Source organism: Ammospiza caudacuta, chromosome 9 (genome assembly GCF_027887145.1).
Source record: "Ammospiza caudacuta isolate bAmmCau1 chromosome 9, bAmmCau1.pri, whole genome shotgun sequence".
NCBI lineage: Eukaryota > Metazoa > Chordata > Aves > Passeriformes > Passerellidae > Ammospiza > Ammospiza caudacuta.
This window is the reverse complement of record NC_080601.1, coordinates 36,378,096-36,404,579: the sequence shown is the minus strand read 5'-3', so window position 1 is coordinate 36,404,579 and position 26,484 is coordinate 36,378,096. Positions and strand designations below refer to the sequence as shown.

Genomic DNA, 26,484 nt, shown 5'->3' with positions numbered 1-26,484 from the left:
GGGCTGCAGCAATCCACTTTAACTCGAGTTTTCAGGCTGGCATTTCAAAGGGAAAAAAACAACCCCACAAACAAACAAGATTGTGCTTTCTGCAATAAAACAGAGGGGGGAAATATTTTGATTTTAATGAGGTAGTTCACGTTAGCGACCCTTTAATGTGGGATTAAAATCTAAACCTAAATTCCTGCTTTATGCTGGGTTTGTAAAGTGCTTGTACTGAGGCATTTTCATATTGAATTAATTTAGCTTATACTTGGCCATTTCACGTCTCTTGCAACAGATCTTGCGAGTGTAAGGTATGAATTTCAGTGTTGGATTAAAAGAATGCTTTGCTTTCCAGCTCTGAGCATGTGACCAGTTTTGGGGGTTTTTTTCAGGCAGGAGGAGAATCTCCCTTGTTCTCAATTCCTGTTGTGAGTGCCTTGGGTCAGACTGAAGCCTGGACCAGCGCAGGCTCGGTCCCACCCAGCACCCCTGGTACCAGGAGTGTGCAGCTCCTGCAAGGAGCCCTTTCAGCAAAACTTGGGGCTTTTCCAAGGGCTGAAATCCTCTGAGCAGGGGGAACCATGAGCTGCTGACATCTTTTGTGATGAGGACCCTTATTTCAGAAAGCCACAGTAAATTGAGTTGTTCTGAGTGTGTATTTGAAGGGTGAAGAAGTAAATTGAGCTGGTCAATCCACCGAGTCCTACAGCTAACAAGCCCAGCGCCTTTGTTGTTGAATTATAATTCTATTTCAATGTGATTTACTCAAGCCCCAGTTGATTTGCCTCTTCTATAGGAATATTTCTCATTTTTCAGAATTGTAATGAGGAGTCATAGAGGTTATATGCAGTTTAAAGCTTGATAAAAAAATAATTAGGATTGATAATAAGGCTTTTTAAAATGCAGCAGGAATATCTTGACAATAAAAGGCTTTCAAGGTGTTGGTATTTTTCTAGAAATAAAATGACTGCCAAAAAACTCTGCCAGGTGCTTTCAAAAAGCTTGTGTAGATGAGTTAAAATTATCTGTATCATTTTGGTATTGCAGCAGAAAGTTTGTGTTCAGTTTTCATCTCGTGGAAATGGTGTGTCCCATTTGTGTGGTGCCTTTCCTCAAGGACGCAGCTCCAAAGCAAAGTGGAGCTTTTGGAGCTGAACATTGAACATTGCAATTCCCAGCCTGGCAGAGGTCGTGGGCTGAGGGAGAGAATGGGGGTGAAATCCTTGTGAGATGCATTTCCACTGAACATTGTGTGAGGAGGGGCTGCTGCCAGAGCCTGCAGGGAGTTCTGGGCTTGGTCAGGGATGTGCTGGGGCTGGTTCTGCCCAGAGTCACTGTACTCTGTTGGTGACACTGTCTGGGGCTGTTTCTGTCCCCATAGCTGTGTTGGTGACACTGTCTGGGGCTGTTTCTGTCCCCATAGCTGTGCTGGTGACACTGTATGGGGCTGTTTGTGTCCCCATAGCTGTGTTGGTGACACTGTATGGGGCTGTTTCTGTCCCCATAGCTGTGTTGGTGACACTGTCAGGGGCTGTTTGTGTGTCCCCATAGCTGTGCTGGTGACACTGTATGGGGCTGTGTCCCCATAGCTGTGTTGGTGACACTGTCTGGGGCTGTTTGTGTGTCCCCATAGCTGTGCTGGTGACACTGTATGGGGCTGTTTCTGTGTCCCCATAGCTGTGCTGGTGACACTGTCAGGGGCTGTTTGTGTGTCCCCATAGCTGTGCTGGTGACACTGTATGGGGCTGTTTCTGTGTCCCCATAGCTGTGCTGGTGACACTGTATGGGGCTGTGTCCCCATAGCTGTGCTGGTGACACTGTATGGGGCTGTGTCCCCATAGCTGTGCTGGTGACACTGTATGGGGCTGTGTCCCCATAGCTGTGCTGGTGACACTGTATGGGGCTGTGTCCCCATAGCTGTGCTGGTGGCCCTGGCTGCTCTGAGCTCTGTGTGCTGTCACTGTCCCAGCAGCTGCACTCACTGGTGCTGGCCCTGTCCCTGGAGCCAGGGACAGCTGCTGTCCCTGCCGTGTCACACCAGGATGTGTCCATGTAGGTCCCCAGCTCTGTCCCTGCCCTTTGACACCTGCCCAGCTCTGAGATGTCAATGTTTTTTTTCCCCTGGAGCTGCAGCCAGGCTCAGCAAAGGAGGAGCTCCTCAGTCCTGCCCTCATTCCTCCTAAAGGATCAGCTTCATTTGGCTCCTGCTGCGTGACCTTGTTCCCCCTTCCTCTCCTGGCCCTCTCCTCCACCAGGGTGGTTCCTTGGCAGGGTTCATCTCCTCTTTTGTTCCTCCTCTCTCCACTGACCACATCCTTTGAGGAGCATTCCCTGCATTAAAATGGTCTTTTTTGGGGTGAACCTGCCAAGCCCTTCCCAGCCAGTCATCGTTGTGATTCCTGGAATCACAGAATGGTTTGGCTTGGAAGAGATCTCAAAGCTCATCTCATTCCATCCCCTGCCATGGGCAGGGACACCTAACACTGTCCCAGGCTGCTCCAACCTGGCCTTGAACTCCTCTAGGACCGGGGCAGCCGCACCTCTGCCTCCTTCTCAGGTGGCAGCATTTTGCATTCTGAGTTAAAATGAAACTATAAATAATTCTAATATTTAGAAGAATTTTACTAGCTGAGACCACCTCAGCGAGCACAGGAGCAAAGATTTTTAGCCAGAGCTGCTGCCTGGGGACGGCAGGGTCAGATCTTCTCAGAGTTGCCCAATTTTGGCTGATTTTTGGGTGGATGTTATTTTCTGGCAGTGCTGGCCATGGCAGGTTCCTCTGGGCAGCAATCCTGGGTGCAGTCCCACCCTGCTGTCCCATTATTCACTTTATCTTCAGCCATTGCCTCCTCTGCGCTGTTTCCCTGTGAGGTACAGCCTGTCCTGGGACAGAAGTGCTGCTGGCCAGGGAGACAGAATCTCTGGGATGTGAGAACTGGGACAGCCAAGAGCCTCCCTGTCCCAAAAAGGGCCCTTGCCCTGGCAGGGCTGGACCTGCCTTGCACAGGAGGTTCTGGACGCGGATCTGCTGCAGGAAAAGTCAACAAGAGGAATTCTGTCCTCCAAGCCTGTGTTAGCATTGCCCACTCCCTCCAGGAGAAAGAGTGGGATCCCTGAATTCAGTGTATCCAACAGAAACTGCCTCTCTCTTGGTTTCAACAGACAGGAACGTTGTTGAAACCAGACTTTTTTTGGCATTTACTGGCATTACTAAGAAAGAGTTGGCCAGGAAAGCTGGCAGAAGGAGATGAGTTGGAGAAGCTTTAAAGATTTTTTTTTTCCTATAAAATGAATATCCAGAAGCTGTGTAAATGTATTTTTTTCAGTTTGAAAAGTGTATAGAAAGACAACATATACACATTTCTGACTGAAACACCATCTAAGCTGGCTGTGCTCTCCAAATTCTTTTCCCTCAATTAAAAAGATGGGGGGAAAAATTAAGAAGAAATGACAAAACAAAACAACACCTCAGGAAATCCCTAGAATGTTTATTCAGGAACAGAACAGCTTGTTACAATCATTAGCTTGCAAAGGTATTTCTGTTGTAGTCAGAGGGCAAAGTGAATTTTAACCTTTTATTGCCAAGAGATGTCATGTTTTTGGTGGAGGAGCTATTGAGGTGTGTAAATCCCTGAGAATGAGTGAGTGGCATCTGTAAAAACCCCAAGCAAAGCCCCAAAGCACACCCTGCAGAGAGAAACTAAAATCAATTTCAATGCCCACAGTTAAAACGTAAAGTGCTACATTTCATGCTTTATTGAGTTTCTATTTATTGCTTAATTTCTGCTTGTAAAAAAAGGCTTCAATTGAAGCAGAAAGATGTTTCAAAATATTTGACTCCCTTTTTCCTTAAGAGCTCAGTGTGGAATTGCCAGCTGCTACGGGGTTTTGATTATAAAGGGAAAAAAGGGCTGGATTGGTTTAAAATGTGATCTGTGGGAACCTTCCAGAGCAGGATCTTTCCCAGGAACCCCAGAGGAGGGAGAAAAGAAAGGAAAAAGCAGCTCCAGGGAGACCCAGGGTCAGGAGCCTGGGAACACTGCTCCTCACAGGGGCAGAGTTAGGAAGTGGATGGGAACTCTTGGGATTTTAAAGATGGGAACCTGAATTATTTGCTCTGTGCAGTCAAACATCTCCCCTTTATTGTCCTGCCCTTTCCCATCTGTAAAATGGGAATAAAGTTTAACCCCAACATCGATTTGGTTTTTGTAATTTTTCAGATTAAAAGTGTTGCTTGTGTTCCTGCTTTGGCTGTGCAACCTTTAGGAGGCAGGAATTTGCTGTTCTGGGGGAAAGAGGGATGTCTTGCACGTGTGGAAAAACCCCAAATGTGCTGTTTGAACAAGGGAAGAGATATTTTCAAGATTTTAGGTTCAGGGAATCAAAGAGGAATGAAGTGGTTGCAGTGCTGAGCATGAGGATTGTCATTGTTGCAAACTTGGAGGCAATTTGAAAACATCTTGTAAATGTGATGAAGAACATTAACTGAGATTTTTATAGGGTATGGTGAGCCTATAACTCAGTCCAAGTTTAGACAATCACCTTTCTTTGATGGAGATCAACAAGGACATGAAAACACTTGAATTTAAGAACTATTTTGATTATTAATATTTTGGTTTGTTATGTATCTCTCATTTATATGTACACTTCTACTTCTTTCAACCATGCAATTTAATCACCAAGCACCAATTTGTTTTTAAAATTGCATTTATCAATATTATCCCATTTCCACACACCTATTACCTAATTTAAAAAGAAACCTCAATGTGTAGAATGGAGATCAGCTCTAATTTCAGAGCCTTCATGGAATTAGTATTTAGCAGTTTCCCTAAATCTGTGTGAGATGGAGACAACAACTGCTGGATTTGAGTAAATTCTTTTGCAGGGAGAACCACACTGCTGAATATTCCTGTATTTGTATTAATGGAGTGGATAGATCTATATATCTATATATAGATAGATAGATAGTTATCAATATATGTGCATATATATATCTATATATATTGAGATTTCTATCTATACTTACACAGCTGCTCTGTTTCCAACCTTATCTCAGGATTCTGCTCTCAAACCAGGTTTGGAATTTGTTTTTGCAAAACTCTGTGAGGAGAAAGCAGCTGAATAAGGCTTCAGCAAGATGTGGCACTGAAATCAAATCAGAAAATCAGGCAGTGGAGAGGAGGATGCACAGCGTGGAGTGCAGCTCTTATCAGGGCTCTGCTTTTCTGGACAGGTTATTAGGGAGGAATTTCATTTAGGAGCACAGGGTTTATCAGCGTGCCCTTGTGATGGACACAGCAACGCTATAAACTTCATATATGGAGATGGAGCCGTTCTAATTTTAGGATAAGGCATTGAGGGGGGAGAAAAGCATAATGTAAAAGAAATAAAGGCTATTGCAAGTGTGGATATGATCTGTGCTGTCACTGCACAGCTCCACATTGCAGGGGGATCAGCTGCTGCAGATAGTTTGGCTGATGTGGATGAAATCAGTGTTTTCTGGAGCTCTCCATTATTGTGTACAATATTTCCTATAATTCAGTTACTTTGAGGCAGGTAACAAAGGGAGACTTTGATATTGCTGTGCAAAAAAAAAAAAAAAATAGTATTTGAAAATTCTTCACAGCCTTATTTACTAGACATTTTAGACAAAGAGTCCAGTCTCTGTTTGAAGGCTTCAAAGGCAGTGTTGGCTTGTTTTTCCAGCAAAATCTTTATTTTTCTCAGTGCAAGAAAAATCAATACAACTCTGGTAACACAAAGCTGTGGCTTACCAACATATATTCCTTAAGCTCGGTTTGAATTCTGACATTGGCCATCACACTCAAGCCAAATTATCTGGTAATATCAAGATGTGCTTGGTTTTTCCAGCAGCCATGGTGTAGTTTTTATAGTTTTGCATTCTGTATTTTTATATTATATACAAACACTTCCTTGTCAGAGCAATGAGAGTTTCAAAAGTTCCTCATGAACCACAGAGAAATTGTTTTCATGCTCTGTCTTTTTAGTGTGCTGGATGACACCTGAGATAGAGAGAAATTTGTTCAGCATAAAATAAAAATAAATAAAAAATAAATATAATAAATTTATAAAAATAAAATATTATATATTTTTATATTATATACAAAGGTTTCCTTGCCAGAGCAATGAGAGTTTCAAAAGTTCCTCATGAACCACAGAGAAATTGTTTTCATGCTCTTTTTAGTGTGCTGGCTGGCACCTGAGCTAGTGAGAAATTTATTCAGTATGAAATAATAAAAAATAAATTAAATAAATATAATAAATAAAAAGAAAATATTATATATTTTTATATTCTATACAAAGATTTCCTTGCCAGAGCAATGAGAGTTTCAAAAGTTCCTCATGGACCACGTGAAATTGTTTTCATGTTCTGTCCTTTTAATGTGCTGGCTGGCATCTGAGCTAGTGAGAATTTTATTCTGCATAAAATAAAAATAAATAAATAAAAATAAAATATTATATATTTTTATATTCTATACAAAGGTTTCCTTGCCAGAGCAATGAGAGTTTCATAAGATCCTCATGGACCTCAGTGAAGTTGTTTTCATGCTCTGTCCTTTTAGTGTGCTGGCTGGCACCTGAGCTAGTGAGAAATTTATTCAGCATAAAATAAAGTCACAGCGATTTATTGCTGTCGTTGCCTATCCCACAAAATCACTCCTCTGCATCCCTTGGAATGCACAAATTTGCTCCTTCAATTTTAGGGAGCTGGTTTATTGATGCAATGTCACCGTCACAGCCTTGCTGCAGGGAGAGGAAATAACTTGTATTTAGCCTCGGGCAAAGTTTGTGTGTTCAAGGTGTTCTTATCTGTGAATTTTGATTTGCAAACTGCAATTTGATGGAGTTGTTTGGGGGGGTGCAGCTGCTGTCACTGCTTTAACAAATGCATAATGAAAAGGATGTTTACTTGAAAACATTCTGGATGTAAAAACAAGTGGTTGTTGTCTGAGGGGAATAATGCATCATCTCTCAGCTCAGGCATCCCTTGGGATGAGTGCACACAGGGCATCTCTGCTCTTCCTGTAACCAGTTTAGTCAATCCTCAAATGTTTTTGGCTTTTTTTTTTTTTTTTTGTGCCCCTTGAGGGGTTGTTGGAGTTCCTCTCTGAAATTCCTCAGTCTCCTGGTGATCAAGGTTTCTCGTTTAGGCTGGGATGTGGCCCTAAAACGCTCCTTCCCTCATCCCCTCAGGAAATCAGCAGTGGGGGAACCCCTGCAGAGCCCTGCTCCATTGAAATGCTGATGAGCCTGGAGGAGAATTTCCAGAAATGCTGGATATACTTTTAAACCTTCCAGAAGTCTTTGCCTGGCTCCTGTGCTTCAGAGCCCTGCTCTGAGCACACCATGCTCGCTGATATTTGGGATACAACCAGGGTACCTCCTGGAAAGGTGCCTTTCCAGGAGCCTTTCTCTTTTTATTCTGCTAAAATATATGCCTTGCCTGTATAAACACCACCAAAATGTCAGCAGTATGTTATTTATAACAGCAAAGTTTTAGACACTCGTGTAGTTGGATGTTATTAAAATATGTAAGAAGTGCAGCATTACAGCTTGCTTTTTTTTGTAAAGGAGTGGGAATTCAGTAGTTTAGGTGCATATCTCAGTGAAAAGTTGGACTTGTTGCTGTTTGGAAGAACGAAAAGCAGTGTTAAATGGCTCAGGAGCAACAGTGGGGTGAGACTTGTTCATTCTTTGGGAAGTGATGGAGTCACCATCCCAGGAGGGATTTAAACTTAAGTGGATGTGACACTTGGGGACATGGGGCAGTGGTGGCCTTGGAAGTGCTGGATTAAGGGCTGGACTCCATGATCTGAGAAGTGTTTTCCACCCTAAAGGATTCCATGATCAGAGGGGTAGTTTCCAACCTAAACCATCCCATGTTGCCACATTTCTTTTCACAGAGAAAAGCAAGGCACAATTCTTCCCAAGGATTTCTGAGGTTCACATTCTCTGAACCTCAGAGAAAGGGAAAAACACTGTGCCTGTGCCTGTGTTGTGCCAAACTAAAATGCAATATGGAGATTGCTTATCCAAAGTGAGGATGTTTTGTTTCCTTGGCGTATCAGGGCCAAGAATGTGTATGTGTGTGGACTGTTGTTGGGTTACAGTCACAGGATTCAGTGTTGAGTGCAGGGTTGAGTGCTTGGCAGATTCAGTTTTAAATGTATAGAATAGTACAGTATAATTAAGTAATTAATTAACTTTCTGAAATTAGTAGAGTCAGGTGCATCGTTCTCTCCCCTTTGCCGGAATCGCCTTTGATTTGTGATAACCCCAAGGTTCAGTGGTTGATACTGGAGGGCTCAGGAGCGCAGGGGGGAGGCTGAGGATCTCACAGGAGCCTCAGCCCCAGGGACTGGAGATGTCTCATAACCTCCTCCTTGAATAATTCCTGGGAAGGAAAGCAGTCATTAAAATAAATGAGGGAGATAACTCACGTGGGAGGACAAGGGAAGGAGAGGCAGGAATGGCTGGAGAAACCATGGCTGTGGTGAGGAGTGAGGAGCAGGGAGTGTGGAGAGGAGGAGGCTGAGCAGGGCCCTGATGGGTCCTGCAGGCAGAGAAGAGGCAGTAATTATTCTGTGTGACACTGTTAGATGTGCTCCTGTCTAGCAGGGACAAGAAGAATGGCCTTACAAGGCAGCAAGAGAGAGCTCAGTAATAAAGATAATGAGAAAAGGATGTATTTACATGCATATCATGAGGGAGGGAGGATAAAGGTCTCTGAGTGCGCTGGAGTTTCAGAAAAGCCAGAGAAAAGCTGCTAATGGGAGTGGTGCAGTTGATCCTGACATGGGGCAGGAACCTCTGAGGTCTCATAAACCATATTTTCTATGATTGAGTGCAAAATGGAGACTGCTCCTTCTGCTTTACGGAAACCTCCTTTGGGGGCTTTGCCACCTCTGCCTTACAAAGGATAAAATTTGGATTTTTCTGGATTTTTAGATACCTGAAACTTCATAGGAACACTTTTCCTCTGAGATTCCTGGGCAGGAACCTCTGAGGTCACATAAGCCACGTTTTCTATGATGGAGTGCAAAGTGGAGATCGTTCCTTCTGCTTCATGGGAACCTCCTTTGGGAGCTTTGCTATCTCTGCTAAACAAGGGATAAAATTAGTATTTTTCTGGATTTTTAGATACCTGAAACTTCATAGGGAACACTTTTCTGCTGAGGGTAGAAAATAGGTACCCAACAGCTTTTCTTTCTCCTGTAATTATTGGCTTTGTACAACTTGGAGCCAGACTAAATAACACCTAGACAATTAAAACATTAGCTCCTTTCTCAGCTGGGTGAAGAGAAAGAGAATTCTTTAGCAGAAGTTCAGCCTTTTGTAATATTAAATTTTGGTTTTATTTCAAGGAAAGACACTGAAATCAGAGAGGTGGATCAGGATGCCATGGAGGTTGGGATATTTAATATTCCAACCCAACTGCTTTAGGGTGGAAGCTGTGGCTCTTGTTAAATTTTGTGTTGTGCTGCAGCTCTCTCCTACCTGTGCCAAGTCATTGGCTTCTGGTTTTGGGGATGGGAGCAGAAGTAGAGTAGGATTATACAAATAATGGAGTGAAAAGAGGGAGAAACACCATAAATACAGGACTGAAGGGTCTTTTAGCAAGTGAGAGCTGTCCAGGAGGGTGGGTAAAGTGTCCTCTCTCTGGATGGGATGCTCAGGTTTTGCACAGACTGATCTTGGGAGTAGATCTGATTCCATAAAGAACAATTGAAATGAAGTTTTTAGTTTATAACTCTGCTTGCTCCTCATCTCAGCTGCAGGGCCACTGCTGCTTTCTCCCATTATTCCCAGGTTCCTAAGAGTACAATTTTCCCTCATCCCTATGGACACTGGACTCCAGCACCTCCTGAGCTGCAGAGTTCTGCTCCTGCTGGTTCTTTCTGGGATGCTCTGCTCCATGGGCTGAGGGTGGGAAATGGAGATGGTCCCTGAGCCTTCTGCAGGATTTGTCCCTCTTTCAGCCCAGAGCAGACTCAGGAACATTCCTGTTCATTTGCACTCTGAAGGTGAGAGCAGACTTTGCTTTATGCTTTTATCACGTGTTGCAAATGCCTTTGAGATGTTTCATTCTTTGTTATCTCAAAATTCTGTGCTCTATTGATTTTTGGGTTTTCTCTAAGGGGCTGAAAATTCCAGCAGTAACCCTGAAACCAACTGAAATAATTGATTATCTGTTTTTACCTCCTCTTCAGTTATTTACCTCGTGCCCTTCGATGGAGAAAGGCTGTCCTATTTCTCGATGATTTACTGTAAAGCAGATCTTTGCTGAGCTTTAATATCAATTTATATAACCTTGATCCAGGGGTTATTTTTGGAGAGCCACGGGTTTATCTAATACGTCATGGAAGAAGTTGTTCTAGAAATATTTTTTTATAGCTTATTCTTATGGAACAGATGGGTAATGTGAAAAGAAACATTTTCTATAAGCTCAGATTGCAATTGAAAATACTTAAACTATCTCCAAGAGTCGCTAGATGCCTAATGAAGTTTATAACAAATTTAGATATCTTAAAATACATATTATCCTGAATAGATACTTTTGTATACAGGTTTTTTTTTTTTTTTTCTTGTGTGGATATTAATGGTAACAACGTTTTTATCTGTGTTTTGTCTTTGCCTTTGTGGCAAGAAATATATTGGTCATTAATACTTTAAACCCGGAGGTATCAGTCAGAACAGCACATGTGTTTTTGTTCCAGGATGAGCTTTCTGAGATAAATTTACTGTGCTTTCCACACTCCTCCGTGCCATTTGTTTTCTCCAAGAATGTCACTGTATAGGTGGGGTATCTCTGGGCAAAGTCTCTTTCTAATTAAGCAGAAAAATGTGAGATGCTGCCCCCAGGTTCCAGGATAATTTACTTTACTAGGAAATCTTCTTTCTCTTAGGGCACATTCCAGGATATAAAAATGATTCATGTGTCTTGGAAGTACAGCTTTGGGAAGTTTGTCAAGTTATCTTGAGTACCCAAGAGTGGGGTGAAATCGCCCTTTTCATTAGTTTAAAAAATACGAATATTTTATCTGCCTTTGTGTAAGGCATTCATCACCTTGGAAAGACCATCAGAGACAAATTGGGGTTTGAAAGAGTGGAAATGAGACCCCAGCCCCTCAGTCCTGCTCTGCATTCCAGTGTTGGGGATGCAGAGGGGAACTGGAATCCAGGAGCAGATCGGCGAGCGCAATAACAAATTAGCGCAGGAGATTTAATCAGAGCCACGAATAGGGAAAGATGTTCATGGAGAAGACAGCCTGAGCTCAGAGATCTTGGCACAGGCCTGGTGCAGTGCAGCTCTGTGATGGGGGGGAGAGGGAGGCTCTGAAAATGAAGATCAGCATATAAATTAAGCCAAATAAATTAAGTAATTCAAGCATTAATCTAGCCAACCCTCCGAGTTCATTCAGAGAGGCAAAACATCTATCATTGCTTCTCTGGAGATTGTAGCATTGTTGAGAATTCAGTTTAGCCAGGACATTTAGACCAGCCCTTGCATTCAAAAAAAAAAATCCTTAATTTTCTCATTGTCTGAAACTGATTGTATCTTTTTGCCTTTCAGTAAGTTTCACTTAGTTGCAATTACTTTGGCTTCAAGATCTTGAAATCGAATGAATTAATGAAAATGGAAAATCAGAACTCTTTCCTAATTAAGAACTGTGCTTTTCAAGGAATATGAAAGGATTTAATTTAGAGAGAGATGTTTGGAGAGCATGAAATGTGGCTTGAAGGAGATACATGTGCGTTCAGTAGAACTCACTGAGCCCAGCCAGATTTGTATTGACGGGAAACAAAAAGCATCTGAAACCCTCTTTCAGTGATAGGAAAATTTATGGGATTTCTTGAAGCTCTCCGAGTTGTCTTCCAGTTCAGGGAAATGGGTGGCCACCTCTGTTTGTGTCTCAGTGGACACAATTCCTACTGAATTCCTCATTATTTCTCCCTGCGGCAGTTTGCTGAACCTTCGGAATGGGATTTTGGGGTTGATTTTCCATGGCTTTGTAACCCTTCCAGATGGCTGGGGGGAAACCTCTGTCCTGGCACTGCTGCAGGTGACACCGAGGGGTGAAAAGGGTGGCTCAGGTAATGACTCTGACATTTCAGAATGGATTTTATTTTGTATTATCCCTGAAATCCCATTCTGTTCTGCTGCTCCCCCAGCAGACACACACACCTTGTGTCACAACCCCTGTGTGACACCTGAGGCTCACCTGCTTGTGCCTTCCCAAGGCAGAGGAACAGAGCAGATAGCACCTGGAGGACAGGTCATTTCTTATCTTTGTAAATTTAGTAGTAATTATCACCATAAATCTCCTCCCCACAGTGCACAGCTCGTCCTGGGCTCACCACAAGTGATGGCTGCAATAATTCCGTGTGTGGAAGGGGAGATGTTTCCAAGGAGGGTCAGGCTGGCTGCTCAGCTCCAGCTCTGTTCTGGAACAGTGGATGTGTGGGTGGGAAATGCAGAGCTATTAGCTGGGAATTCCCTCAGGAAGCATGGTGGGACAAAGGGAGTAGGGTGCAGAAAATATAATTACACTGGGTAACGAGCTGATGAAGCCTTCGACATGGTCCATGCTTGACCTTGGCTTTTTGAGCACATGGGGAAAATGTGATGTTGTAATCAAACTTCTGGTAAAAGGAGGTCTCAGCCCCCAGTGTCCTGATAAAGGGAAGGAATTTTACCTTTCCAGACAGGAGCAACCCAAAGGGATCTACTGCATTTGCACTGCACGATCTTCAAAGAAGTCCACGTCCATTTCAAACTGGCAAATCTCAGCAGCCGCTCACTCCCATCACAATTACCCAAATTGCAAAGGACTGTCTGCAGCGAGCTCTGCTCCATAGCTAAGGCAGCCCAGCCCCAGTGAATTGCTTCCTGCCTGCCAGCACTATTAACTTGTGTTTTGTGACAATTTTCTCCAGCCCAGGCATGTTTGTTTTCTTTGCACAGCCTTGCACCAAGCATTGTTTAAGCAGCACATAATGGATTCCAACCAAGAGGTGCTTTCTGCTCCCATCTGTTTGATAGCACAGCAACAGTTGTGATTCATACATGCAGTGTAAATACTGGGTAATACTGTGCCTTTCCTTTCAGCCAATTCCAGCTTCTTTCATTCCTGGGCCAGCTTCTGGGCTGCTTTGGAGGCAGGGAAAAAATGTCTGAACCCAGGCTGGAAATTTTCAGGTGTTAAATATCTGTCTAACAGAGTGACCCATCTTGGTGCAGAGGTGACAGTAAAAGCTGTCAGGAGCAGGAGCTGCCACGAGCTTCTCAAATCTCTCAGGACGTGTGGTGTCCAGTTGCCTTTTCTGAATATAAGGCCACCCAGACACTCCCCCAGAAACTTACAGGGTATTTCCACTTTGAGTTTTTGGGGCAACATCTGTGGAATGTCCAAGGCCAGGTTGGACATTGGGGCTTGGAGCAGCCTGGGACAGTGAAGGTGTCCCTGCCATGACAGGGGTGGCACTGGATGAGCTTTAAGTTCCTTTTCCACCCAACCCAAGCTGTGATTCTGTGAATACAGTAAGGAAAAGAAATATAGGGGATGATTCATTTTTAGCCCATTTTTTAACTAGACTCTTTGAGTTTTTTGTTTCTTTTTTCCCCCCCCTCTAGTAAAAAGATTTTTTTATTTCCAGATTTTTCAAAAACTCAAATTTCTGTTGGTGCAATCAGTCAAGCTCTTGGCCACCTCCTCAGGGTGTCAGAGGACAGGCAGGGCTCTGGCGAGTTTAGGGGATGGGGTGGGATGGGATGGGATGGGATGGGATTGGGATGGGATGGGATGGGATGGGATGGGATGGGATGGGGATGGGGATGGGATGGGATGGGATGGGATGGGAATGGGATGGGATGGGATGGGATGGGATGGGATGGGATGGGATGGGATGGGATGGGATGGGGATGGGATGGGATGGGATGGGATGGGATGGGATGGGATGGGATGGGATGGGATGGGATGGGATGGGGATGGGGATGGGATGGGATGGGAATGGGATGGGATGGGATGGGATGGGATGGGATGGGATGGGATGGGATGGGATGGGATGGGATGGGATGGGATGGGATGGGATGGGATGGGATGGGATGGGATAGCAAACACACCCTTCCTTCAGGCTGCGATCCAGCAGCTCTGCTGCTCTTGTCCTGCTTCCAAGCTGAGATCCTGCTGCTGTTCTTGCTGGGCTGGATGGGAGGTCCTGCACTCCATGGAGCCACTTCAGTACCTGGATGAGCAAATTTGGGGATCTTGGATAGATTTGTGGAAATGACCCTTGACAGAGATGTTGTGTTTGGGATACACTGCAGTAAATGAGGGCTGGCTGAAAGCACACGTATTTTATTATTATTTTTATTGCTTGTTCTTACTACAAAATCGAGTTCACACTTCAGTGCAGTCATTCCCATTGAGTCAAAACCACGTGCTGTTGCATTTTCCTTTCTTCCCTTTTTTTATGGCTCAAGGAATCCCCTCTCCCACAGGTCAGCAGGCGCTCAGGGAAGGACAGTAAATCCCCACCAAGGCTGCCCTGGGCTGCTTTGCAGAGGCTCAGGAAAGGCTCCCCTGCCTCCCCTGGCTGCTTTGTGTTCCAGCTCCATCCCTTCCCAGCCCACATCCTGAGCTGGAGGATCCCACAGCTCGCTCCCCATCAGCTCTTTCAAAGTGTTGGCAGCACCAGTTCCCCTCTTCATCATTCACCCATGTTTGTTCTCTCAGAGCTTGTTTTTGAAAATCTTTCAAAGATTTTTTTTGTTGTTGCAAGGTTTGTACTGAAAAGGGAATACTGATTTTTGACCTGGTTTTAACTGACGTAGTTCAGAGGATAATTGGAGAGCTGCTGTAGAAACCAAGGCTGCCCTATTTGTACTGCTTAGATTCAATGAAAAAAAAAAGAATTTATTTTACTTTGTTTTTTAAAGTATAAAGCTGAAAATTTTCTGCTAATCCCTTTTTAGCTGGTTAAATGCACCTTAATATATTTTAGTGTAACCTCAGTCCTTGATAATGAAAATATGGTGTAAAGGCTGAATTCAGGTTTTATGCCTGACTTTTTATTGATACTGAATAAATTCACAACATAATTCAGCCTGACAAGGTGCAGATTTCTTTCAAACATCAAACCAATTATTTTGGATCTGCTCCTAAAATATTTGCTGCTTGGTGTTATGACATTTTAAACATGTTTTAGCCTGGTTAGCCTTTGATTTTTAAAAAAATGTAAATCAGGAATAGCTCACAGAAAGGATGTAGCTGAGTTGTAAGCATGTTTTCCCTTTCCAGGAGCAGTCATTAGCTTTGTACTCCTGCATGGAAAGCAGGAAATGGGGAGCTGGAGCTCTGTAATTTTATTGATTTTGGTCTGGCACAATGAACTTCTGGGTTTCCTCTTTCTTGAGCGTTGTTTGCTTGGATTTTTAACTCTGGATAGGGATCCTGGGGCACCAACAGTGAGCAAGGAGCTGGGAATTTAAAAGTAGATGTGGAGATTGACAGGAGCTTCAGCAGATGCTGCCAAACAACCTGATGGGCAGGGGCTGGCACGGGCACTGCTGCAGAGGCAGCACACAGAACTACTGAGGTTTTTCATTTTAATTGAAAGTGCTTTTCATTATGAAGAGAAGTTTCCCAAATTAGGGTCGTTCCCAAGTGCTCCTATTTTATCTGCATCCCATGAGCTCCATGGTGGGGTTTTCTGCCAGCTGGTGGAAGGTTTTCCTGCTCATTGCAGGGGGATTGGACTGGATCATCTTTAGAGATTCCTTCCAACTGAAACCATTCCATGAGTCCTGTAAGGAAGTCAGGGATGGAGCAGAAAAGTTGTTTTAGGGCCTCATCTGCCATGGGTTCTACCACATCATGTGGGGCAGAAGGGTTTAAGAAATATATATATTTTATATATTATATATATATTAATATATGATATATAATGAAGGTATAAACATAACTATAACTATAACTATAAATATAAATATAAATATAAATCTATACAATGCATTACAAATATATAAAATATAAATATAAAACTATAAATATAACTTTAAATTTATAGAATCTTCCATTGATTTATAATATGGCAGTGTGGGGAGCAGGAAAATGAGAGGATGGAAAAGCCTGATTATTTCCAAGCAGCAGTTGCAATTTGCTATAGGAGTTAAGAAAAGGAAGACAAAAATAAAATCTAAAAACCCCAAATTTAGCTATTGTGCCTTCCAGATAGAGGAATCTTGCATCTCTCTATACAGCCAGCATGAAAGCAAAAATCTGATCATTCTGGTTTCACATAATGTCTTTAAAATAAACTTGGGGACAAACTTGCAAGTTCTTTGGTTTCCTACATTATTGGACTGGCTCAGCCAATTTGTTAAGGGCTTGGGAGTCTTTGCTGAGCCATTAAAGAAAATAAAAAAACAACTGCAAAAGGCTCTGTTCTCTTAGTTGGTGCTCATTATAAGCAGCCACAGGGCTACATCCTTCTCATCTGAGAGCAGGCAAAGCACAGCTGAATTTGCTGCCCTCAGGAACCTGCAAAACCATAAGAATTAAATGTTTATGGTTTTCATGTCTTGCACATGAAATATTGCTTAGTCTTGGAGGTGTTTGCAGAAAATGTTGCACTTTGTGTTCACTTCTAAACTGAAGCCAAAAGAAAACCAGGAAGTATTTATGGATTTAAAAGCATTGCATACAATTTACAGCATTTGTTGCAGGTTGTAATTATCTTAAATGTATATTTTTTGTAGACAGCTTGCATTTGTTGGATTGAGTTCCAGTTTCCATGGTAAGATTCCCTGAGTGACTTTATTTCTTGTAGATTTCCCAGCTTCTCCCTTTTTGTGTCTTATAGATAGTAGAGGAATAATACCAGCCCAAAGATCTGATACTGTAAATACACCTTTTAGCACTAATGCAGAACGTCAGTGTGTGATAAATGAGGGAAATAAAAGGTATTTTCATATAGATAGCAGAAAATGGCATGGAATTTTGCCCTGCTGGAAATAATGGACTCTTTCCACAGTTATGCAGTTTCTAATTCCTGGTGTTAGCTCTTCTGATCCAAGAAAAAACCTGTGTGTGTGTGGAATGTGACTACCTGATAAATCTCAAAGGTCCTTAATTTCCAGAGTTGTGCTTAGGAGATAACAATCTCACAACCATTATTTTTTGGGCTGGAATTTCTGGGTTTAGGAGCATAGAGGAGAAAGTACATGGGATCATGGAATCACAGGAAGGTTTGAGTTGGAAAGGACCTTAAATCCCATCCCACCCTTGCCATGGCAGGGACACCTCCTACTGTCCCAGGCGCTCCCAGCCCAATGTCCAGCCTGGCCTTGGGCACTGCCAGGGATCCAGGGGCAGCCACAGCTGCTCTGGGCACCTGTGCCAGGGCCTGCCCACCCTCACAGGGAAGATTTTTCTCACCAGTATCCCATCCATCCCTGCCCTGCGGCAGTGGAAGCCATTCCCTGTGTCCTGTCCCTGTCATTGTCACCACTAGAAATGAAGGGATGGGACAATTTTCAGGCTAAGCACCATTTACTGCTCAGACAAACATCAGTCTCAGAGGCCCTGAGATTTCAGAGGAGCAAGCATTCGGCCATAGCTCAGAGCAGTCACAAGTTCTTTGTTACAAGGCAATCTGGAACTTTCTAACCCAATGGACAGCAGCCACAGGGTTTATTTTGCTTTTCTGACCCATCACCTTTACTCACTTCTGCTGCACTGAGGATGCTTTTGTCCAATGGGCTTCTGTCTCGCAGGCACACATCTGCTTCTGTTCTAACTTCTGAACTCTCAGCTCGTTCCATACAGCCCCACCCCTGCATTATAAACCTTCACCATCTCATCAGTGCAGTTTCTCACTCACTTCAGGCAGATTCTTACTTACAACTACAGAAATAGGAGTTTATGGTTTTTCTGCTTAATATCTGTTTATTGTATTTTTACATCAATCCAAGGCTGCAGATCAAACCCTTCAGTGTCTGGGAGTTTCTGTTTTTCTGATTCCCACAGTGTCCTTACATCCCTTGTCCCCAGTCCCTCTGCAGCTCTCCTGGAGCCTCTTTAGGCCCTGCCAGGGCTCTGAGTTCTCCCTGGAGCCTTCTCCAGGTGAACACTCCCAGATTTCTCAGCCCGGCTCCACCTCCCTCATGACCTTTGTGATGGTGGTGAGGACTTTCTCCAGCAGCTCCATGTCCCTGTCCTGCCCCAGAGCTGGACTCGCTGCTCCAGGTGGGCTCTCCCCAAAGTGGGCCTTGCTCAGACAGCAACCATCTGTGGTTTTAGCACAGTTTAAAACTGTGGATGAAAAAATGCTCCCAAATGACCCCTTGGTAGAATCCTTTGTTTGTCCAGTCGTTGACTCTGGTTGGACTCAGTGTAGTTTGTGTCCTCAAATGAAGGCCAGGCAGGTAATTATGAAACGTGACCCGCTGTGAGGGGACAGTTTTTATTTAGCTCCCTGTGGAATGTCAGGAGCCACACTGCATACAGCTAATTACAAGCCATAATTCTTCTCTTAATTACCTTTTTTTTTCCTTTCTATCTTACCAATTTTTACCCATTTCAGCACTGCATGGGCCAAGGTCACCTTGGGCCCAGGCAAAGCTGGGCCTGTTGCAGGGCTGTCTTTAGCAAAGTTAATACCAGCTCTGGAGGGTCTGGAAACCACTCTGCTGGATTAAACAAACCTGCCTATTTCAGTCTGGCCCTGTCGGGATATAATTTAAAACTTGGAAACCAGAGAAGCAAAATGACCCCTTTTGGTTCTACTTCTTGTGCTGATCTCTATCCTCAAACAGTGGATTTAGACACTGGATACAGCTGAAAATGCATTTCTGTTTCCAAATGAATTAATGCTGCTGCTTTGAGTTCATTTTTACTCTTTTCCTTATCTGTAGATATTTGCCTTTATTTCTATTATATAATTGCTAGAATTTATTTAAAGTTGTGTGTGCTGATCTAACTCATGCATCTCAATCCAATAAAGTCCTTTATTTTTATAGAGAGGGACCTGCAAAGACAGATGTGTTAGGACTCTCCCTTCCATCAGTTTTCTGCTTTTCAAATGTAATAAGAAATTACTTGGAGTCTTCTCTCCCAGTTCCAGTAGGGAAAAGCTCAGAGCCCTGCAGTGGGATCACAGCCCAGAGGAAAGGGGGATCCAGCAAGAATTAAGATTTTGCTCAGTGACAAATCCTTTGCATTCAGATTTCAGAACGGGCATCCCACCAAGGTGAACAAATCTTCTCCAAATGTATCTTCTCCATAAGTATTTCAGGAATAGAAATGGGTTATTTTGTAGCTGTATGTCATTATTATTAAATTCCCAACACCACCCCCACATTCACAGGGGAAGCCCTTAATCCCCAAACTGTCCTTTCTTTTCCTTTTCTCACTGAGGATCAATGGGATTTTAAAAGAAAAAAAAAAGCAGTACTTATGAAACATGTACTAGTTAAAGTAGTTTTACTGCAGAACTTTTCTGACTCAGAAATAGGCTGCTGTCCCTTCATCTTCTAGTTAATCAAGTGCTGATTTATAATTTTTCTTAATCTGCTTAATCAGTGAGAATTCTTGCTTGACCTTGATTTAATGTTTCACTAATTTCCTTCAGAATATTGAGTTTTTCTGAAGTCAATTCAGACCAAAACCCCTCAGCTCCAAGCAAGGGAGAAGCAAATTAAGGGGGGGAAATGCTTTTCCTGCTTTTTTTTTATACGATTTGATGGAGATTTTGGATGCAAATCTTCTAAATAAGAGGGGAGTTATGGAGATTCCTGTTTCAATCATCCTGATGTTTGGCCTCTTAGGATATCAGGGAGAAGCTTGTGTGCACTGATGAAATCTTCTCTTATGCCACAAAAAAATCACCAAAAAGGGAAACAGCAAACTGCAGTTTTAGGAGAGAAGTAGAAAACTTGAGTCTGTAGAGAAAAGAGACTGGGACCCTAAAAATTTCTTTATTATGGTTTAAATAATGCCACTCTCATCAGGTCCACTTGGCTTCCACAGTGGATAATTTTAAAGGGATCAGCGTGGGAATAATTTGTGGCACTAGCGTAGAAGTGACTTTTTGTGGTTCTTAAGGAAGACTTAGAACAAGTGGCTCTCAAACATTCTGAGCAGGAGGCTCTGTACCCCCAGAAGGTGCTTTTTTGATTTTTCTCTGTGGAAAATATAAAGCTGTGCTCTAATATCTATATTTATAGTAATTTCCATTTCACCCTGTGACTCAGGTTTGAAAATATTGATTCTAAGGGGAGGGTATCACAGTGTTCCATGGAATTGAAAATTAACTTCTAGGGGGTTGTGGCAAAAATGTGCAAAAACTTTAAGGAAGACTCCACAGCCCCTGCAAGAAACCCCCCAAAAAAGCCCTAACACAAAAAAAAAAAAAATCTGAATTAAGTTCACAGGACTATGGATTAAAAAAAGAGGAGGAAAAACCAAAGCACAAACCTCAAATGCCCTTTCTGAAAGAGACTCATTTTTTCTTTACCATTAGAAATTTATAATTTCAAGTGTTTCTGTTTGCAGTCACCCTAACACCTGTGCAGTGGGTAATTTTTGCTGTATTTGTGCTTATGAATTCCAGTCAGACTAAGAAAAAATATAGTCTCATCTCCTCGCAGATGGAAAAGAAGGAAATGAGCCATTTGTTTGAAAGAAAAATTGATGGTGAAGCAAGATTCTGAACCTGGGTCTTGTGCACAGCAATGCAGCATCCATAACTGGGGACGTTATTGTGCTCCATGAGAAGAAGTTTCAGCTTTAGGAATTCTCTGAGAGATGATTTTGTCTTGTAACAGCCTGTTCTATTCTGCAGCTGCTTTTTTAACTTTGCAACTTTACCAACATCCATTGACTGTCAAATAAGTACCACTGTGAACTCATGAATAAACATAGTTGTCATTTCCATATTAAGAGGGCCTTCAGCTGAAAAGAATCCATTTGTGCCACTGCAATATCTTAATTATTTACTGTGTTATATTGTAATTAATTGTGGTTCGCTCTCTCAAAACTCCATATTCTGTAGATCTCATGGGTTTTGGAAGCAATGCACTAATATTGAAGTCATAATCAACACTGCTTCTAAATATTCATGCCAATAAATGACTCCCATGTGTTTGCTGAGTGCCAAGGATAGTCTGAAGCATTTATTTAGCATTCTAGTGGGATCTGGTTTCTGCAGAGTTCACAGAGATGCAGAATTTCAATGCTGTTGCTGAGAAAGCACGTTTGGATTCTCACGAGCAGGACACTTTGGATAGAGCAATGGTATCTCACTCCCAGCCTGTGCTCAGTAAAGCCTCAGAGCACTGGGGACTTCTCAGCTATTTCTCATTTGAACAATTTTGTTTAGTCTATGACAGCCTCCCAATAATTTTGCTTTTTAACAAACATCTCTAATTTTTCAAACAATTTGAAAATCACTGCATTCCATGGACGGGGATGCTCTGTCTGTCACAGAGGCTCCACTGGGGCTCTGCTGCAGCAATCACAAATTCAGACACATTTCTCAATAAATCAATTAAACACTAGAATCCTAAAATGATTCTAGCTGCAATTGGCTGACACAAATCTCCAGAAAATCATCTTGAGTGTATGGAGGAACAGCTGATTTATGGAGCTACTGTTGGAATTTCAAACAAGGAAATGCTGTCGCGCAATCCAGTGAGTTTGTTTAATGAAATGTAAGTTAAATGTAAACAGTTTTAAAATATATTTGAGCTGAGTCTTTTGAATCAAGAGTAGCCAGCATATTGCAAACTGTGCTTTCTCCTTGGGAGTGCAGTTTCCAGAGCCTGTGTAGGTGCATTGCCCCTTCCTGCAAGTCTTTAGGCCTTCATTGCTCCAGACCCCCTCTCACAGCTCACCCAAAATTTATTTGGTTTACCTTTGGATGCTTGAGATGAAAAAGAACTGGGGTTTTATAACCAGGGGAAAGGCAGTGTGAAGATTGCACGCAGTCATGATGGTGCTTGAAAATGCAATCCAGATGTCCTGGTCCATGCTGGAGTGCAACTGGGATTTCTGTGAGCTCTGTTGCTGGTGTCTTGTTTAGATAGTTCTCTTAAATACTTGTATATGCATAAATACTTTATCTGTTGTCACAGATACTTGATAATACTGTTGAACATATTTTTATTGATATTTCACATTTTTTGCACTTGACAATCCTTATGTGTCCCTTTCAACTCAGGATATTCTATGCCCTTAATTCTACAACACCACTTCTTCTTTCTTTTAAGATGAAACTTAATTATGCCTTATGAAAAGCTTGAAATACATCTTAAAAATTCGAAACACATCTTAAAAATTTGAAATACATCTTGGATATTGGGAAGCAATTGTTCCCTGTGAGGGTGCTGAGGGACAATGGAAGGTGTCCCTGCCCATGGGAACTAAATGGTTCTTAAGAGCCCTTCCAACCCAAACCTTCCTTTGATTCCATGATGTGTCCATTTCCCTGGCAGAGCAGGGTGCAGGATGATGGGCTCTGGGTTTGGACTCAGCCAATTCTGTTTTCCTTTTTCAGAACCACCCAGCACTGCTGCAGTTTGTAATTCAAGCTGAAAATAAACATCTGGTCATCAATCTGGAGAGGAATGAGTAAGTACCCTGCTGCATGGTCACTTTGTACTCTTGGAGGAAGGTTGTAATTTTAAAATTGATGGTTTAAAATTAACCTGGGGCCAGTTTTGCTACTGGTCCCCTATAAAGAGTCCCCTAACAAGAGAGTTTTGTTCCAGTTTGGATTATGGTATTTGTGCATTGCTGATAGAGCAAGAATCTCTATAGTTGTGTGCATTTATGTGGGGATGAAAATGGACATGTTGTCTCTCAGGGTTTTCCTGTGTATTTCTTTTGGATTTGTCCTCCTTTCCTGTGGTAAGGCCTTTTATTTATAGTAATCTGGAATATCCTACAGTCTCTGGAATTTTTTGGGGAGGACTCATGCCTCCTAATGCTGTCTGCAGCCATGATCTGCTCTATGGTCCATCAGGGGTGAAGAGTCAATAATTGGGAATTAAGCGCTGCTGGAATGTTAAATGGAGCTCTCTGGGTTTTCTGGCAAGGGGCTGATGATGGGATGGTTGTGCTGTTCCTGCAGCCCAGGACCAATGCTGGGCTTGAGCATCTTGAGCCTGTGTTTGTGTGCACCTTTTTCCATGTGCTCTTGGCAAATCCTGCTCATGTCCATGAGATTTCAGAGAGGGATCAGGGACTGCTGTAGATGTGACCCCATGGGCAGAGTGGGTAAAAACCAAAACCATACAAAAATGAAATCACTGCTCTGGAAGTCCATGACAAATGGAAAAAGTCATCAAATCGTTGTCTACCCTGCAAGTAGACAAGTTCTGTTTTCCCCTGAGAGAATCTCAAGGATATATGGTGGGAATCCAGATCAGGACCACTGTGTGCTGTTTGTCAAAGGCAAACCAAAGATCATTCTCAACCCAGGGAAAACCTTTTATAACAGTCCCCAAGGATCTGTGAGTTCTGCAGGTTCCCCTGCTGGGGAATCAAAGCCACAAAGGTATTTTTTTTCAGTTTAATAGAGAGAGCGTGGATGTGAGCGATGCAGTTGGATGTGTTAGGAGGAAGGAATGTGCTTGTGAAAGCAAATGTCCAGGGGAGGCTGGGGATGGACAACATCAATGGAAAACCATGGGGCACCTCTTTAGTCCTCTGGAGTAAAACAGTGCAAGATGCTTTTTATTCCCAGTCATTTGGATGAACCCCAACGTTACCCAGCTGTGATGAATTCCAGTTCACTTTATTATTCAACACTGAGCCCAGATCTTGAGCTTCCTTTATGTTATTTTTAATGCCCCTTAGCTGTTGGAAACCTGTCCTTGAAGGGTGTGTGGATCCCCCATGCACAGGTTGCTGTGTTCTAGTAAGTAGAGGAGAATTTAATTCCTTTAGTAAACAGGGATTTCACTTTATATTCTCTTAATCTTTGTCGAAGGGTGTGCCTTCCTGCAGGAATGGGAAGTATGCAGCAATTGAGGAAACTATTTACATTCCATGTCAGCGATTAAAAGAACATAAAAACATAAAAAACCATAAAACTGCTAATACAGGCTTTGCTGAACATACCAAACTCTCTTTTACCTGTAATAAAGTCAGATTTAGGAGACTGTAGGATGCAATCTCCACCTCTTTTAGAAGCAGTACAGAAAAATGCAATAAATTACCTCCATAGGCGTCTGTGTGACTGCATGGATTTGGAGATGTTGAGATCTGCTCCTGAAGAAATACATTTATCAATGATTATTTTTCAGTTGGGGTAAACTGGAATTGTTTTTTAGTTTGGTGGAGTGTCCAGCTGAAGGTTTGCATTCTGGAAGAGCTGTGTGTGGTGTTGACAACATGAGGTTCCTCATCCCAGCAGGAACTTGGGGGCAGTGTTGGGGAATGGAACAATCAGCCTTGCCTGGGTTTGGCATTTGTAGCACACGAGGCAGTTCACAGATCCCAAACCACAGGGAAAAAGTTAGTCAGGATCTTGCAAAATCATTTTGCTCTTTTCTGACTTTGATTTTCCTAAGAGATTATGGTCTGGGTGTTGCAAGTCCATGCAGAAGTTTTCTCAGCGTGTGCATGTGTAGGTCAGTTTTTGTTTCTGTAAATCACACCAGGCACTGCTCTGCAGGACTGGGCTGTGCTTCCCAGGGAAAACAGTGCCAAGCTCTTTTTGCTTGTCTGTGGAAGTTGTGGTTGTGTTTCTTCTGTTTGTAGTGCTGGTGTTGTCACTGGCACGGGAGGTGATGGGGCAGGAGCATCCTGCTGCTTCCAGGGACTCTGCAGGGGCATGGAGTGGGAAATAATGCCCGGGAGAGAAATGAGAGCCTGCATTTCTGCAGAGCAAACCTCTGATGGCAGCAGGCCAGGCTGGCCCTGTGGGTTCTGGACTCCAGAGGTGGGAAAAGCTCATCAAAAACCTGGGGAAGGGAGCAGCATTCCCATCCCTGTGTCCTGGGAATCTCCAAGGATGCAGATGAGCCCCTGCTCCCTCTTTCTGATATTGCTGTGGAACATGGAGGTCAGGTGCAAGCATTGAGCCATTACTCACCTGCTGCAGGTAGGAATGGAGAGAGAAACACAGACACCTTGTCTGGAGTAGAAAGTGGCAGCACACGAAGCTCTGAGATGTGTGCTGTTATCTTTCTGTGGTTTCATGTAAGCATTGGAGAATGGTGGGGGTGGAGGTGCATGGAACCCCTAAATTACATAATTTCTGCATTGGGCCATGCAAAAAAAAACCTGGATGTGATTTTCCATGATTGGGAGGAACAGCTGCTTTGAGTAGTCTTGACATTAAACTCCATTTATTGAAAACCTTAGAGATTTTCCAAACCTTGAGTTAAGTTTCAAAACACGATTCAGATGCATTAGACAACCCCAAGTGGGGAGCAACGTGTGAAACCATCTGTTATCTGTGGAAATACTGAATGTCAGTTTGGTGTTTTCTGCTATTTAGACCCATCAAAATGTGTTCATATGTACTGGGGAAGATGTTCTGAGTGACTTCTGGAAGAGTTACTGGTACCTGACTTGGCAGCCTAGGGTTTGAAATCTCGATGGCAAAATCTCGATGGCTTGCAGCTGTTGAGATTACTTCTGTGGATATTCATTAAATACTTTGGTGATTAATTTCCAGGCACTGCCCATTTGTAATTGCAACCCCAAAATTATTTTGTGCTGGATTCAATTTGTCACAGGCAGAAAACCTGCGAGCGAGCTCACGTTGCAAGTACATTCCTTACCATGATTTAGCTGCAAAAGATGATTGCACTCTTGAGAACCTTCAGCTCTATAGTGCCTTAAATGTTTTAGAAACACTTGTCATATGGAGAGATTTCCAGAATCAGCAAAGCATCCATCAGCTGCAAAATAAACCACTTTTTGGAGCAGCTGGCCGGGCTGGGGTGCATTACATGTGTAATACTGATGCTCTGCTGGTGTGCAAGGGACAGTAATGTATGCACTCAGAAATCCCTTGGAAGTGGATTGCAGCATGTGGGTCTTAGAGGGAAGCAGTTCACGGCTGTGTCAGTGAAACAGAGCCCCTGTAAGATTAAATCTGAGCTGGAGAGTGGAACAGTCTGTGGCTACTGACTGTTTGTCTGGGACTGGAAACGTTTTGCACTCTGTCAGGGCTAGGTCTGTATGCAGCAAAGCTCCTCAGTGTTCTTTTAACTTCAAACATGTGAGTGACCCAGGTGAAGGCAGAGGAGTTACTGATTTTCAAAGGTAATTTCATGCTTACATGATCTGCTGACAAGGTCATAATTATGAATGTCAGAGCAATGTAACTGTGAACAGATGCTGGGGAACTTTCCCAGTGCTGACTCCTGTGGGTACCTGAGGCTGGGGATGTCACAGAAGGATGAAATGCTGAGATAAGCTGAGGGCATATGAGGGTGAGTATGAAGGGAGAATAGCT

General features: G+C 43.0%; 1 protein-coding gene across 1 annotated transcript in view; it reads left to right on the top strand.

Moving 5' to 3' along the window:
• The window catches only part of ADAM12 (ADAM metallopeptidase domain 12), a 189,041-nt gene that overhangs the window by 28,662 nt on the left and 133,895 nt on the right, over window positions 1-26,484 (top strand). Inside the window, exon 3 of the mRNA XM_058811008.1 lies at window positions 22,567-22,640. Within this exon, the coding sequence (XP_058666991.1) occupies window positions 22,567-22,640 (74 nt within the window). The remainder of the gene's footprint in view (window positions 1-22,566; window positions 22,641-26,484) is intronic.